At 38.2% G+C, this 11222-nt stretch overlaps 1 protein-coding gene across 2 annotated transcripts in view; it reads right to left on the reverse strand.

Annotated features, from left to right (window-relative positions):
* The window catches only part of LOC101857848 (nicotinamide/nicotinic acid mononucleotide adenylyltransferase 1), a gene marked incomplete in the record, with an annotated part of 75540 nt that overhangs the window by 59136 nt on the left and 5182 nt on the right, over positions 1-11222 (reverse strand). For both annotated transcript variants that reach the window (XM_035970187.1, XM_035970185.1), the window contains 2 exon segments: positions 2431-2498; positions 4643-4731. In XM_035970187.1, coding sequence (XP_035826080.1) covers positions 2431-2498; positions 4643-4731 — 157 coding nt within the window.

Genomic DNA, 11222 nt, shown 5'->3' on the forward strand with positions numbered 1-11222 from the left:
GAAGAAGAAGAAGAAGAAGAAGAAAAAGAAGAAGAAGAAGAAGAAAAAGAAGAAGAAGAAGAAGAAGAAGAAGAGTAGTTCATAAACCCAAAAGCAATTTTGTGTTCAATAACACAAAGGGAATCAAGCCAAACCGAAACAATACCAAGTAGACATAGAAATGTACAGGCGACTTGATAAAAGAAATGTAGGAACAGATACTAACTTCACTTTTCTAAACCATCTCGGTTCAAGCCTTTCGGCCCGTTCCCATGGCAATGGCAAGAGAGGCATACAAAAAACAACAGAGGGATAAGAAAGCAAAAAAAAAAAAAAAAAAGGATGGGGGAAGGGGGTCGCTACCACCCCCACCCCTGAAAACAGAAATACATGTATAAGATTAAAAGAAACAGGTATACCCCCCCCCCCTAAAAAAAAACCACCATTTTGCACAAACAGAATAACAGAGAGAAACGACAGGGGAGGCGCCTATCCCAGGCGACCAATTATCGCCCACGACCATAAACTACCTTCACAGGCCGGTGTTTGTGATGAAAGCATTAAGGGGAAAGGTGAAAGAAAAACACGAATTTTATTCATCCCAAAGGGTACATTCCGCTAGAATAGCTTATGCTTTAGTTTTTGTTTGTTTGTATTCCCATTGTACATCGTATTTCGTGTAATGCATTTATACAACTCTCTTTCTCTCTCTCGTGAGTGTGTATATGTGTGTGTGTATGTGTGTGTGTGTGTGTGTGTGTGTGTGTGTGTGTGTATGTGTATGTGTGTGTATATGTGTGTGTGTGTATATGTGTGTGTGTATATGTGTGTGTGTATATATGTGTGAGTGTGTGCGTGCGTGCGCACGCGCGTGAATGTGTGTGTGTGTGCGCGCGCACTAAATACACAATAATATAATACATTTTCACATGCTCATCGTAGCTGTTCACCGAGGAGCTGTGTATGTTACTGACAAAGCTAACGAGCGATGGAAGAACACCCACCACACTAGCCACTCATCCAAAAATAATCACCACAGTCTTAAACTGATACGGTACGACAATTTCATGCACTCCTATATTTTATTTTTAAATTGAGAGCGCGTGTGGGGCGGAGGAAGAGGAGACAAAATTCCCATAACACCAACAAAGTACAAAATGTACACATTAGCCTTCCCTTGCATATAACCCAAAAAAGCTGAATCAAAACCAACTAATTGAACATCTATGACCTTGAACGTTAATATATTATTTTGAATAATACCTGATGGGGACATTTTTGTTTCACATTCAAACAACAATGAGCTACAGCTCTCTATGCTGACTGTCAGCTTATTATAATGCTTATTGTTTTGTTTTCTTTCGCACACAAGACTTGAATTCCGGATTTTCGAGATTTTTAAAGAAATATGTGAATTCAACCAAGTCTTCCGTGCATAGTTGAAAGGGGTGCTAGTGCATTGGATCACATGACACTGACTGACTCAAATTGCAAATTTAAAACATTTTTTTAACAAATAAAAAGCTTGCAAAAACACACACACAAAAGAGCACAGTAAAAAAAAAAATATATATATAATGGGCAAATCCCACTATTTACACATCAGGAAACAGTGAACAGCATTATAAAAGAGGCCCGAAATCTAGACCAGATGGTGCCACCGTCTGCTGCAGCTGTCAGTATCTTGATGCTTTTAAGTTCACCGACATTAACTGTATTGTATGAATTTTTCACCTGAGTTTTTCATAAACATGAATGTCAGTTTGAACCAAGAAGAATTGAGTATAGAACTTTCAAAACAAAATACTTTCTTTTTTTTTTTTGCTTCAGCGTTTTTTGTGAGCTTGAAGAGGAAGTGATGGGTGGCAGTAGGTCATTCATCCCAGATGCTTTCTAAAAAATACAGGCTTCTATGAATAAATACTTTGACTATTTATTGGCAAAACGTTCCTTGGAAAAAGACTTGGTCATTCTGTGTCTGCTTTATTCATCAATTATCACAGGGTCAGCTCAGACTCGTGTGTTGCTTTTTGTAAATTTGTCCTTATGCCATTATCTATTTCTTTGTCAAAATTTCTTTCACATTTTTTATAAACTTGATAAGCATAATTATAATATTCAGTGGCACTAACTGCTTTCGAATCAAGGATTTAATGACTCTACAGTATTAATTAACCTCTAGCTAACTCTTTACTGGTTACCACACTTAGTAGGAAAACCAAATCTCTGAGATTAAGTGTTAACTTCAGATAAACTGTTTACTTTCTGATCCAGACAGATGAAGGAGAGTATAAAAGAATGAGTGAATTAACAATAAAGGAAAAAGAAAATCAGCTGCTTTCTTTCTTCCTTTTTTCGGGGGGAAACACATTTACTAGAATAAAATATGCAATGAGAAAATGTTATAAAGAGTGGGAGGTAAAAGTGATAAACAAACAAACATTGCCTTACTTGATCCAGTCTGAGGATTTGAGAGCAGCTTTGAGCATGGCACACCTGTGCTTGGCAGAGACCAGATCCTGCAAAGTTAAAACAATTGAACGGTTACAGAAAATTTACTTTCAACATGTACAGCTGAAGCAAACAAACAAAACAACATAAATAAAACCAAAGGTAAATGCTAAATTTTGCATTATGAATTGGTATCTAAAGGAGCAAATACTCTCTAAGAGAAACGCACATTGCTCAAAAACAATTTTTACACCATCATCAACAAAAATTGAGATCACTCAGCCTGCAAGGGCCAACCCGAGCTGAGAGGGATACAATTAAGTGGCAGAAAAGACCCGAGATAACCAATAAAAATCCCTCCTCCTCCCCACTCTGGAATCAAACTTGGGTCTCCAGCATGCGACAGCAAAGTGCCTAACTGGTACACTATAGACTCCAGTCACACTGCTCAGCCTTTTCCCATACAGTTAACCTCTATGCTTTTAACTTCCCCGTAAAATGGTGATGACATCCCTCATTCCGAAAACTATAAAACCGAAATTATAATGAGTCTGAATAAAAGGAAACATATAAATATGTTTCAACATAACAAAAGCTAACATATCAGTATTTCTGTTCAGAATTAAAAGAAATCTGGGAGGCCCCTTACAACAATGTAACTTTATTGTTAATTAAGAGGAGGGAGCTCTAACCTTTAGATCCATCTTCAACAAAACTGAGACAAAGAGGCAGAAAGCCTTCAAAACGTCACAAACAATTTAAATTCAAGAATGCTCCTGGAGACTTGAACCAGAGTCAATCGATCCTTAGCCCAACATTATCTCAACTATCCCCTTTCTCAACAGAAGAAACCCTCAGACGAATAATACACATTTGAAAAGTATATGGAGAAGTCATTCATTACGGTATAAAAACAGACCGTACCCACATTGAGAAAAGGACAACAAAAAATTCTAACTGACTCTACTGTTCTACTGGTACCAATATAGGTCAAATAATACCAGGGAGCGGGTCAAAACAAAGCACATTACTTAAATTACAGTAAAAAATGAAACTCAGAAATCACAAGAATGAAAATGAAGATGGGCTGCTGATGCTGACTCTGCACACATAATTTGTTAAAATGGTGCACGGAGAACCTTTAAAAAAAAAAAAAAGAAGTCTAGACAAGCAGACATCGATTTATTCATACATGACATAGCAATGGATAGACTGCTCGAGTTACATAACAAGTCAAACACAAATATAAAAAATTCTGGACAACACAGAAAAAGGTACATTTAGACCTTTTTCACCCCACAGGTAAACAAAAAACAAAGTTGACTTACAAATACATTCTTTCTTCTGGTTTAGTGACAGGTTAATTTTTTTAAATATATTTTTAAAAACTACTTACAACTGGAAATAGGGGCTAGCTGATTGTAAGTAGGTTTTAACATTAGTTTTAAAATGATGGGGCTTTGTGGTTAGATACCATGACCCTTCGAACACTGACTTTTCTTTACAATCTCATAAAGAAGAACCCAACTTCATTCAGTATCCGTTACATCCTATTACCCCCATAATGTTACAAAACACATTACTGTGCAGTCTCATTCGAATGTTGTACACTGACTAGAGTTAAGTATGCACATAGAACTTTTATCCTTTGTTTTAAGTACGAAAATAGTACTTTGTCAGTAGTGTTAAGAAAACACACTCTAGATTCTACTTTGTGTCTGTTGTGGTAAGTGCAAACATTGAATTTTTTGCTGTAGTGTTCGGTACACACATAATATTACTTTTTGACTGTTGTGTTAAGCGCACACACTGTACTTTTGTCTGTTGTGTAAAGTATAAACATGGTACTTTTGCTGTTGTGTTAAGTACACACATATAATACTTTGTCTGTCGTGTCAAGTACAAATATAATACTTTAGTTGTTGTGTTAAGTACGCACATAATACTTTTTCTGACATGTCAAGTACGCATATAGTATATAGTACTTTTGTCTGTTGTGTTAAGTACAAACAAGTATATTTATCTGTTGCGATAAGTACACACATAGTACATTTATCTGTTCCGCTAAGTACACGCATAGAGTACTTTTGTCTGAACCTCAAGGAAATAAGTACTCAGACTCAGTGCAGCTGAAAAATGAAAACTAAAAAGATCTTCTTTGCATATGTGACAACATTTGTTATGATCACCTCCAAAATAAGCTGCGACATACCTTTTTTTTGTATCCATCACTTACAGGAGACATTATTCCTCCAGTTACCTGGTACCGTCCAGTCTTATTCAGAGCATCCCGAGCAATTTCTGGAAGTGACAAAAAACCCTTGTTTCAGTAATTGAATAGAAATGTATTATCAACACAAAAGAGGTAAAAGTACTTTTTAAACTCTTAATCTCCAGGGAGGAGGGGTCCCCACGTTGCCGGGGTCTGCTTTTGGTACAAAACCTAAAAGTGACAAATGCATCATTTCATTGGACAATAAATTAAAACAAATGAACCTTGTTTGATAGTTCTTCTTCTAATGAAAAAACTTCTGGTAAAAGAGACCCGATTTTGGCAACTGCAGAAACTTAAGTTAAGGTCGAAGTCATTGTAAAGGAATGTGCCGGAGATAAGGAGTTACCAACTTCCACAGATTTGTGATAAGTGTCAAAACACTGTAAGTAGACATCAGTCATTTTTTGCAATTTATACTTTTTTTTTAAAGGCACAGATTCTAGATCTAGTTATAGTCTAACATTAAATTCTACAACTGGGACCTCAATGCAAGAATGCCTCCTAGCATGAAAAAAGCTGTTCCATCATGTCAATATCAAGGTCTACTTTAACACTTTTGAGCCTTTTCCCACTACTTTGGGTCTTCTGCTAGATGTACATCACAGCATATTATTGACATAGATATAATGCTTTTAGTGCACAGTGGAGTAAAGTTGTAAAGGTCGTCACACCCATCTCCGGTGGATTGTGTGAACATTCATAGTCATAAATCTTCATGGAAGTTATGAAAATTGAGCAATAGCCAGACTTGTCAGATAAGGCAGAGAGCTTAAAGTTAATATACCAAATCTATCCGCTCCGTTTTGAGAGGAATATACTGCTTGAACACTATTCTTTCCTTCCACAAAAGAAGAGTTGGGACACAATTAATTTTCTCTCACCAAATATAAAATTTCAGTCAATTATTTTTCAGAATCAGAGATCCCCTCAGTGCAAGTTGCACAAGTTAACACTTTGCAGTCACACAGCCAGCAGTGCAAAATATCCCATCTGGTCATCCAGACAGGAAAGTGACTGCAACGGATTTCCAAGGCCAGTCAAGTGACCGGAACAGATAATTTTCACCATCGCATTATTATGGCAACTGACCGTAAAGTGTTAAAGATCCCTTGGTCGTCCAAAATCAATAAGAGTAGGCTTCCGCCGCCACTCGGGCAAAATTCAAAAGCAATTTCTACCAAATTGGACATACTTAATGTGTCTTGAGTGCTCATGACCTTATGCAGTTGTGAGCACCATAAACATTTACCAAAATAAACTGTTCAGAATATATACTTTAACTTGGTTTTAGCACATAATAAGCATGGGCCATCAATTTGAAAAAGTAACCCAAGTTTAGCAAAATACCTGTCCTACAGGGGAACAAAAACATGACAAAGAGTTAAGTTAATACAAAATATATGCAATAATATGATCCATTTTTTTAAAAATCTGCAAACAAATTTTCCTGGAAATTTTATTTGGAAAACTAGTCTTGGCACTTGTCTTTTGACAAATGTGGCCATTTTAAAGAATATTTATTAATTTCCTTTTCTAAATAATTTTCCGAAAGTTTCAGCATGCCACAAATAACTCTACAAAGGGCCGCATTTGCCTGCAAGCTGTAGTTTGCCACCCATGGTGTTAACTCAAATCCGAAACACATATTACATAAAATGGTAATGTATGGGACATGGAAATAGTACTATAACTTTCCTTTGCAGCACAATAAGGTTATATAAGTTCTAAAGAATAGAAAAAGTGTTCCAAGAGAGTAACAAACACAAAAAAAGAAGAAAAAAAACAGGAGAGATCAGGAAAAAAGAAGTTTGAAAGGAAAGAAGGAGCAAACCACACCAGAACATCCGCCAACCAACAGCTAGGCTTCATCTACAGTCTACCATGGATAGCACGTCAAACTAAAGGGCATGGTATGGTATAAATTATAAACAACAGTTAATTCCTCTTACTCCGACAGTAAAAAAAAGGGGGTGACTATAAAATTCATAGCCTCAAGCATTCTGTTATTCAAATTTGATTCATTAGATTATAAGTAATTCAGTTTTAAAATGTGGGCAATCTATTCTAAAACCATTTCCACAAATTATTAACCAACGGAAGCTACCATGCTGTGACACAGATCAAGTGAGTAGCTAGATATTTTCTTAGAAGTGAAAAATTTGACAAAGGATACTGCTGCTGTTGCTTATAAAATATATAACCTCTTTTTTTTCTATTCCGCCTGTGCCTGTAAAGCAGGGTCAAATGAAGTTGCTTTTTTTCCTAATGACGTCTTGAATTTATGAGATAAATCGAATCATGCAATTTGAAGAAAAAAAGAGGAATAACTGTAGTCCTAGATCTAACATAGAGCATCAAGTAATAGAAGTGTTAATGTCCATTTGAGACAAAGCTGATACAGTGGGTGGATAGATTTTTTCTTCATGGTGGGCAAAAGATACCATTTTGGTACAATTTAATCAAATTCTCCCAAATCAAACATATTTGTTTTTCTAGGATACAGATCTGATGTCTGAAGAAAATAGCTCATCAGAAGGCTACTACTACACTTTGCGGAGTCAGATATTTTGTTTATGTGCAGAATGACCATAGGACTTCCTGAGCAAATTTGATTCAAATAAGAGGACTGATAGAAGGTCAATTGGAGAGTTTACTAAAACAGCCCATTAGCTCTGGATCTGCTGATTAAGGCCTTGAGAGGTCAGGGAACATGCAAGACAAGTTGATGACTCAGTGGCAGTGAAGAAAACAAAGCACTCATTATTTCTATCCGACCAAAAGTTGTAAAAAATTACCCTTCTTGTACATTTGCAAGCGTTTACAGAAAGTTACAGTAGATTTCTCCTAATTACAAGTTACACACACAATTTTTTTTTCGAAAATCCTTTACAAGTCATACGAATTATGCAGTGAAGATTAGACAGGAAGAAAGTACAGTCCAGTTTCTGTATATTTTTTTCAATCATTTTTGCACTCAAATTTTACAATCTGATCATCCAATGATTGATAAAACCCAAATCAGATCCCGGTAAATAAATTTTAACATATGCAATTAAGTTATGTGTAAGTACAAGCTTTAAGTTCCATCGAAACATGTGAAATGGTGTTTGGTTTGAAAGATGGAAGCGTTGTTTCCTGGGTCCTTTCGAGTTTTCTCTCTAAAGAGGTCATTAGAAGTAATTTCAGCTGAAATTTCATTGGATCAACAAAAATAGCATCAACTCAACTCCATACAATACAAAGCTTAACACAAAGAAATTTCTGGAGGTACTATTCGCACACAAACACAAGGGGACTAACTCCCAAACTTGCCACCCCTCTTATTTTTTTTTTTTAGTAGAGGTTTTATGGTGCTCGCAACTGCATTAAGGTCATATGAGCACCAATGGGAATCAGACTTACTCTGTTCACCTCTCATGCTTCAACAGCACAAAGTCTGCTTTGACTATCAAGGCACCCCGTAAATAGAGGGTCACAAGAGTGAGACAAACATACAAAAGAAGTAGAGGAAAAATGAAGGGGGGGTAACCCTTCTTCCATGATAAACAATAGGAGAATTCCTCAGAATCCTTCATAAAAGTCACAGTTTGGTAGATTCAGATATGAACTAATCATGGTAAATGTATGGGTATTGCAAACACATATTACCCAAATAAAAATGTGTATTTTCTGAATTTTCACATCATGTACGATGAGCCACAAAATATTGCAAATTAAAATAAACAAATCTCTTTGTATTTTCATGTAACTAAGTTGTATGTACGACCAATTGGAAACTGAATTCAAGATAATTTGAGCGAGTGGTTTTCAAATCCGATTGGGGTTCTTCAAAGGCAAAAATTATTTCGGAGAGCTCCGATATCATCAGATTACAGTCAAACCTGTGTAAGACGGCCACCCATTGTCAAGGAGAAAAGTGGCAGTAAGACAGGTGGCCGTCTTAGGCAGGACTGATCAAGATGAAGAAAGCAAATCATTCCTATCAGAGGTCCCAATCGAAAGTAGCCGCATTGTTGTTGTTTTTGTTGTTGTTGTAGGTGGTGGTTTGTATTTTGTTCGTAATCTTTATTTAGTTGCTGATTTCGCACAAGGGTGACAATAAAACGAAATGTATCAGACGAGGAAGACCAAATGCCATGTAAAAACAAACTCATGGGTCGCCACCACTCGGAGAACGAGCAACGTTTCTGTCACAAGTTCATGTTGACGTCCTTTGTTACAGACTGGGTAAACAGTGACGACTCATCTCACTTACGATTTGTGTTTAAGTTCTGGGCGGGGCTTATGGGTTATGAGGGATCACACGCTTACCTCACCAGCAGCTGAAAATTGGTAGCTATTGGTCAACTGTGGGAGGGGCCTACGCAACACGATCGGTTGGAGGGACTACCTAACAACAACGACAGGGGATTGAATTATGACGGCTCGCCCACAACGCCAGGGGCCAATGCACAATTTATGACTAAACGAAATGGAGTCACTAAGGTGGCCATCTAAGACAGGTGTTATTGCTTAGTGTGATAGGGGTGGTGTGTTGAAATAAGGTGGCCGCGGCCGCGTTGGACAGGTGCACATTTTACACAGTTAAATTATATAGAAAAAACGCAAGGGGGGAAATGGAAAGTGGCCGTTTGTACAGGTGGCCGTCTTATAGAGGTGGCCGTCAGGGCAGGTTCGACTGTACTTGGCTAACCTGCACTTCCACGTAGACGAGCAGGACCTGTCACAAAGAGCTAGTGTTAACTTGCCCAAGATGGGAAATAGCGATGGCTTGTATAAATGGGGCACCAGCAGGGGAAAAGAGGTACTTAAACAATCTGAATATGGGGGAAATTAAGACTGGCGGAGGATTTTTTAAAAAAGACATGCACCATCATGTACGGTACGTGTGATAAACATGATGGCTGTTACTACTACTACTGTAAATATCGGCCAATGGCGTACTCCTAACGTTCTCTAACTAATCGCTTGTATCCCAACCCCGTCCCTCACACACACACATACACACACACAAGACACTCATACTTTTGAACTGCTCGAAATTTAAAAACATGAAGCTGCAACGAGCACCTAGCATCTATGTGCTTGGCCCAAATATAGATGACGTATTTCCACCATCTATTTTTGTCCTCTTCCGGAGTTTCCCCCAAGACGCTTGGGTTTCCCTCACCAGTAACTTTACTGTTCACTAGATCTCGAAGTGTTTGTTGCTTGTTTTTTTTGGGTATTATCTTTTATAAACAATCTCAGCAATTCTGGTTCCATAAATTAACCTTCTCCTCAAAGTTCTACTCACACACACACACACATAAACGCGCACGCAGACACACACAAGCGCGCACACACACACACACAGTCCAAGCAGTCGGAGATGAAACCTAGTGACGTAGCCCATCGTGTGCTAAGCAGCAAAGCAGGCCTGCCACGGTGAGATCCAGTCTAGTCAACCAGCGAGGGAAGCCCGCGAAGACGACAAAAATAGAGGGCAGAAAAGCGTCATCTACATTTGTGCCAATCACAGAGGTGTGCTAGGTGCTCGCTGTAGCTTCATGTAATTTAAAATGAAATATTACACACAACCTAGTCTCAGTATCTACGTACACGGTAACCAGTCACCTAGTCTCACCTAGTTTCAATATCTACGTACACAGTAATTGGGCACCTAGTCTCAGTATCTACGTACACGGTAACCGGAATGAAAATAAATAAATATTTATCCTGTGCTGTCACTTGATGAAAAAAGACAGTCATACAAGCGTCTTGTCAGGCTCGTCATCGTGACCGGTCAGTGAACCTGTGCGGGCGCATCACATTGGGAGTGAGTATCAGTTGGGGTCACCAAAGTTCATTCAAAGTCTGTGCGCTGCGAAATATAGGGTTCCGGAATGGGAGGGGATTTATTGATTTTTTTAAAGGTATAGTCGGGGGAGGGGTGGGGATGAAGGCAACACCGGATGACAAAAACTAAACTTGGAGTTCTGGACCTCCCGGTTACCATGTACGTGATACTGAGACTACGTGCCCAGTTGAGATTACCGTGTACGTAATTGAGGCTACATGCCCGGTTACCGAGTACGTGACACTGAGTCCATGTGCCCGGTTGCCGGTTACCGTGTACGTAGATACTGAGGCTATGTACCCGGTAACCGATAGACACTCCCTATAGAAAATCTAGATATTTCTTGTTCGCATACAAACCACCAACTAAAAAATTTAAGATCTGCAGGGGGAAATGTGAAGTATGTGTTCAGCAGAAAAAACTATCAATTCAAGAAAGGAAGAGGCTAGCCGTACTTAATGACGGCTAGACTGGCAGTCTAGCCGTACTTATTCTTAATATGATGGCTAGACTGACCATTTTTATAAAATAGGCCTACTGAATTGTAAATATACATTTTTAGTGTGCAGTACCTAAAGTATTTGTATTTGAGACGAAACCAGGTACCTTAATGACAGTGCATGTATTTTAAACCTCCTGTTTTCTAATGTTAATAGGGCCTAGTACGGCTAGACTGGC

The sequence above is a fragment of the Aplysia californica genome, unplaced genomic scaffold (assembly GCF_000002075.1).
Source record: "Aplysia californica isolate F4 #8 unplaced genomic scaffold, AplCal3.0 scaffold00010, whole genome shotgun sequence".
In the NCBI taxonomy this organism is placed as follows: domain Eukaryota; kingdom Metazoa; phylum Mollusca; class Gastropoda; order Aplysiida; family Aplysiidae; genus Aplysia; species Aplysia californica.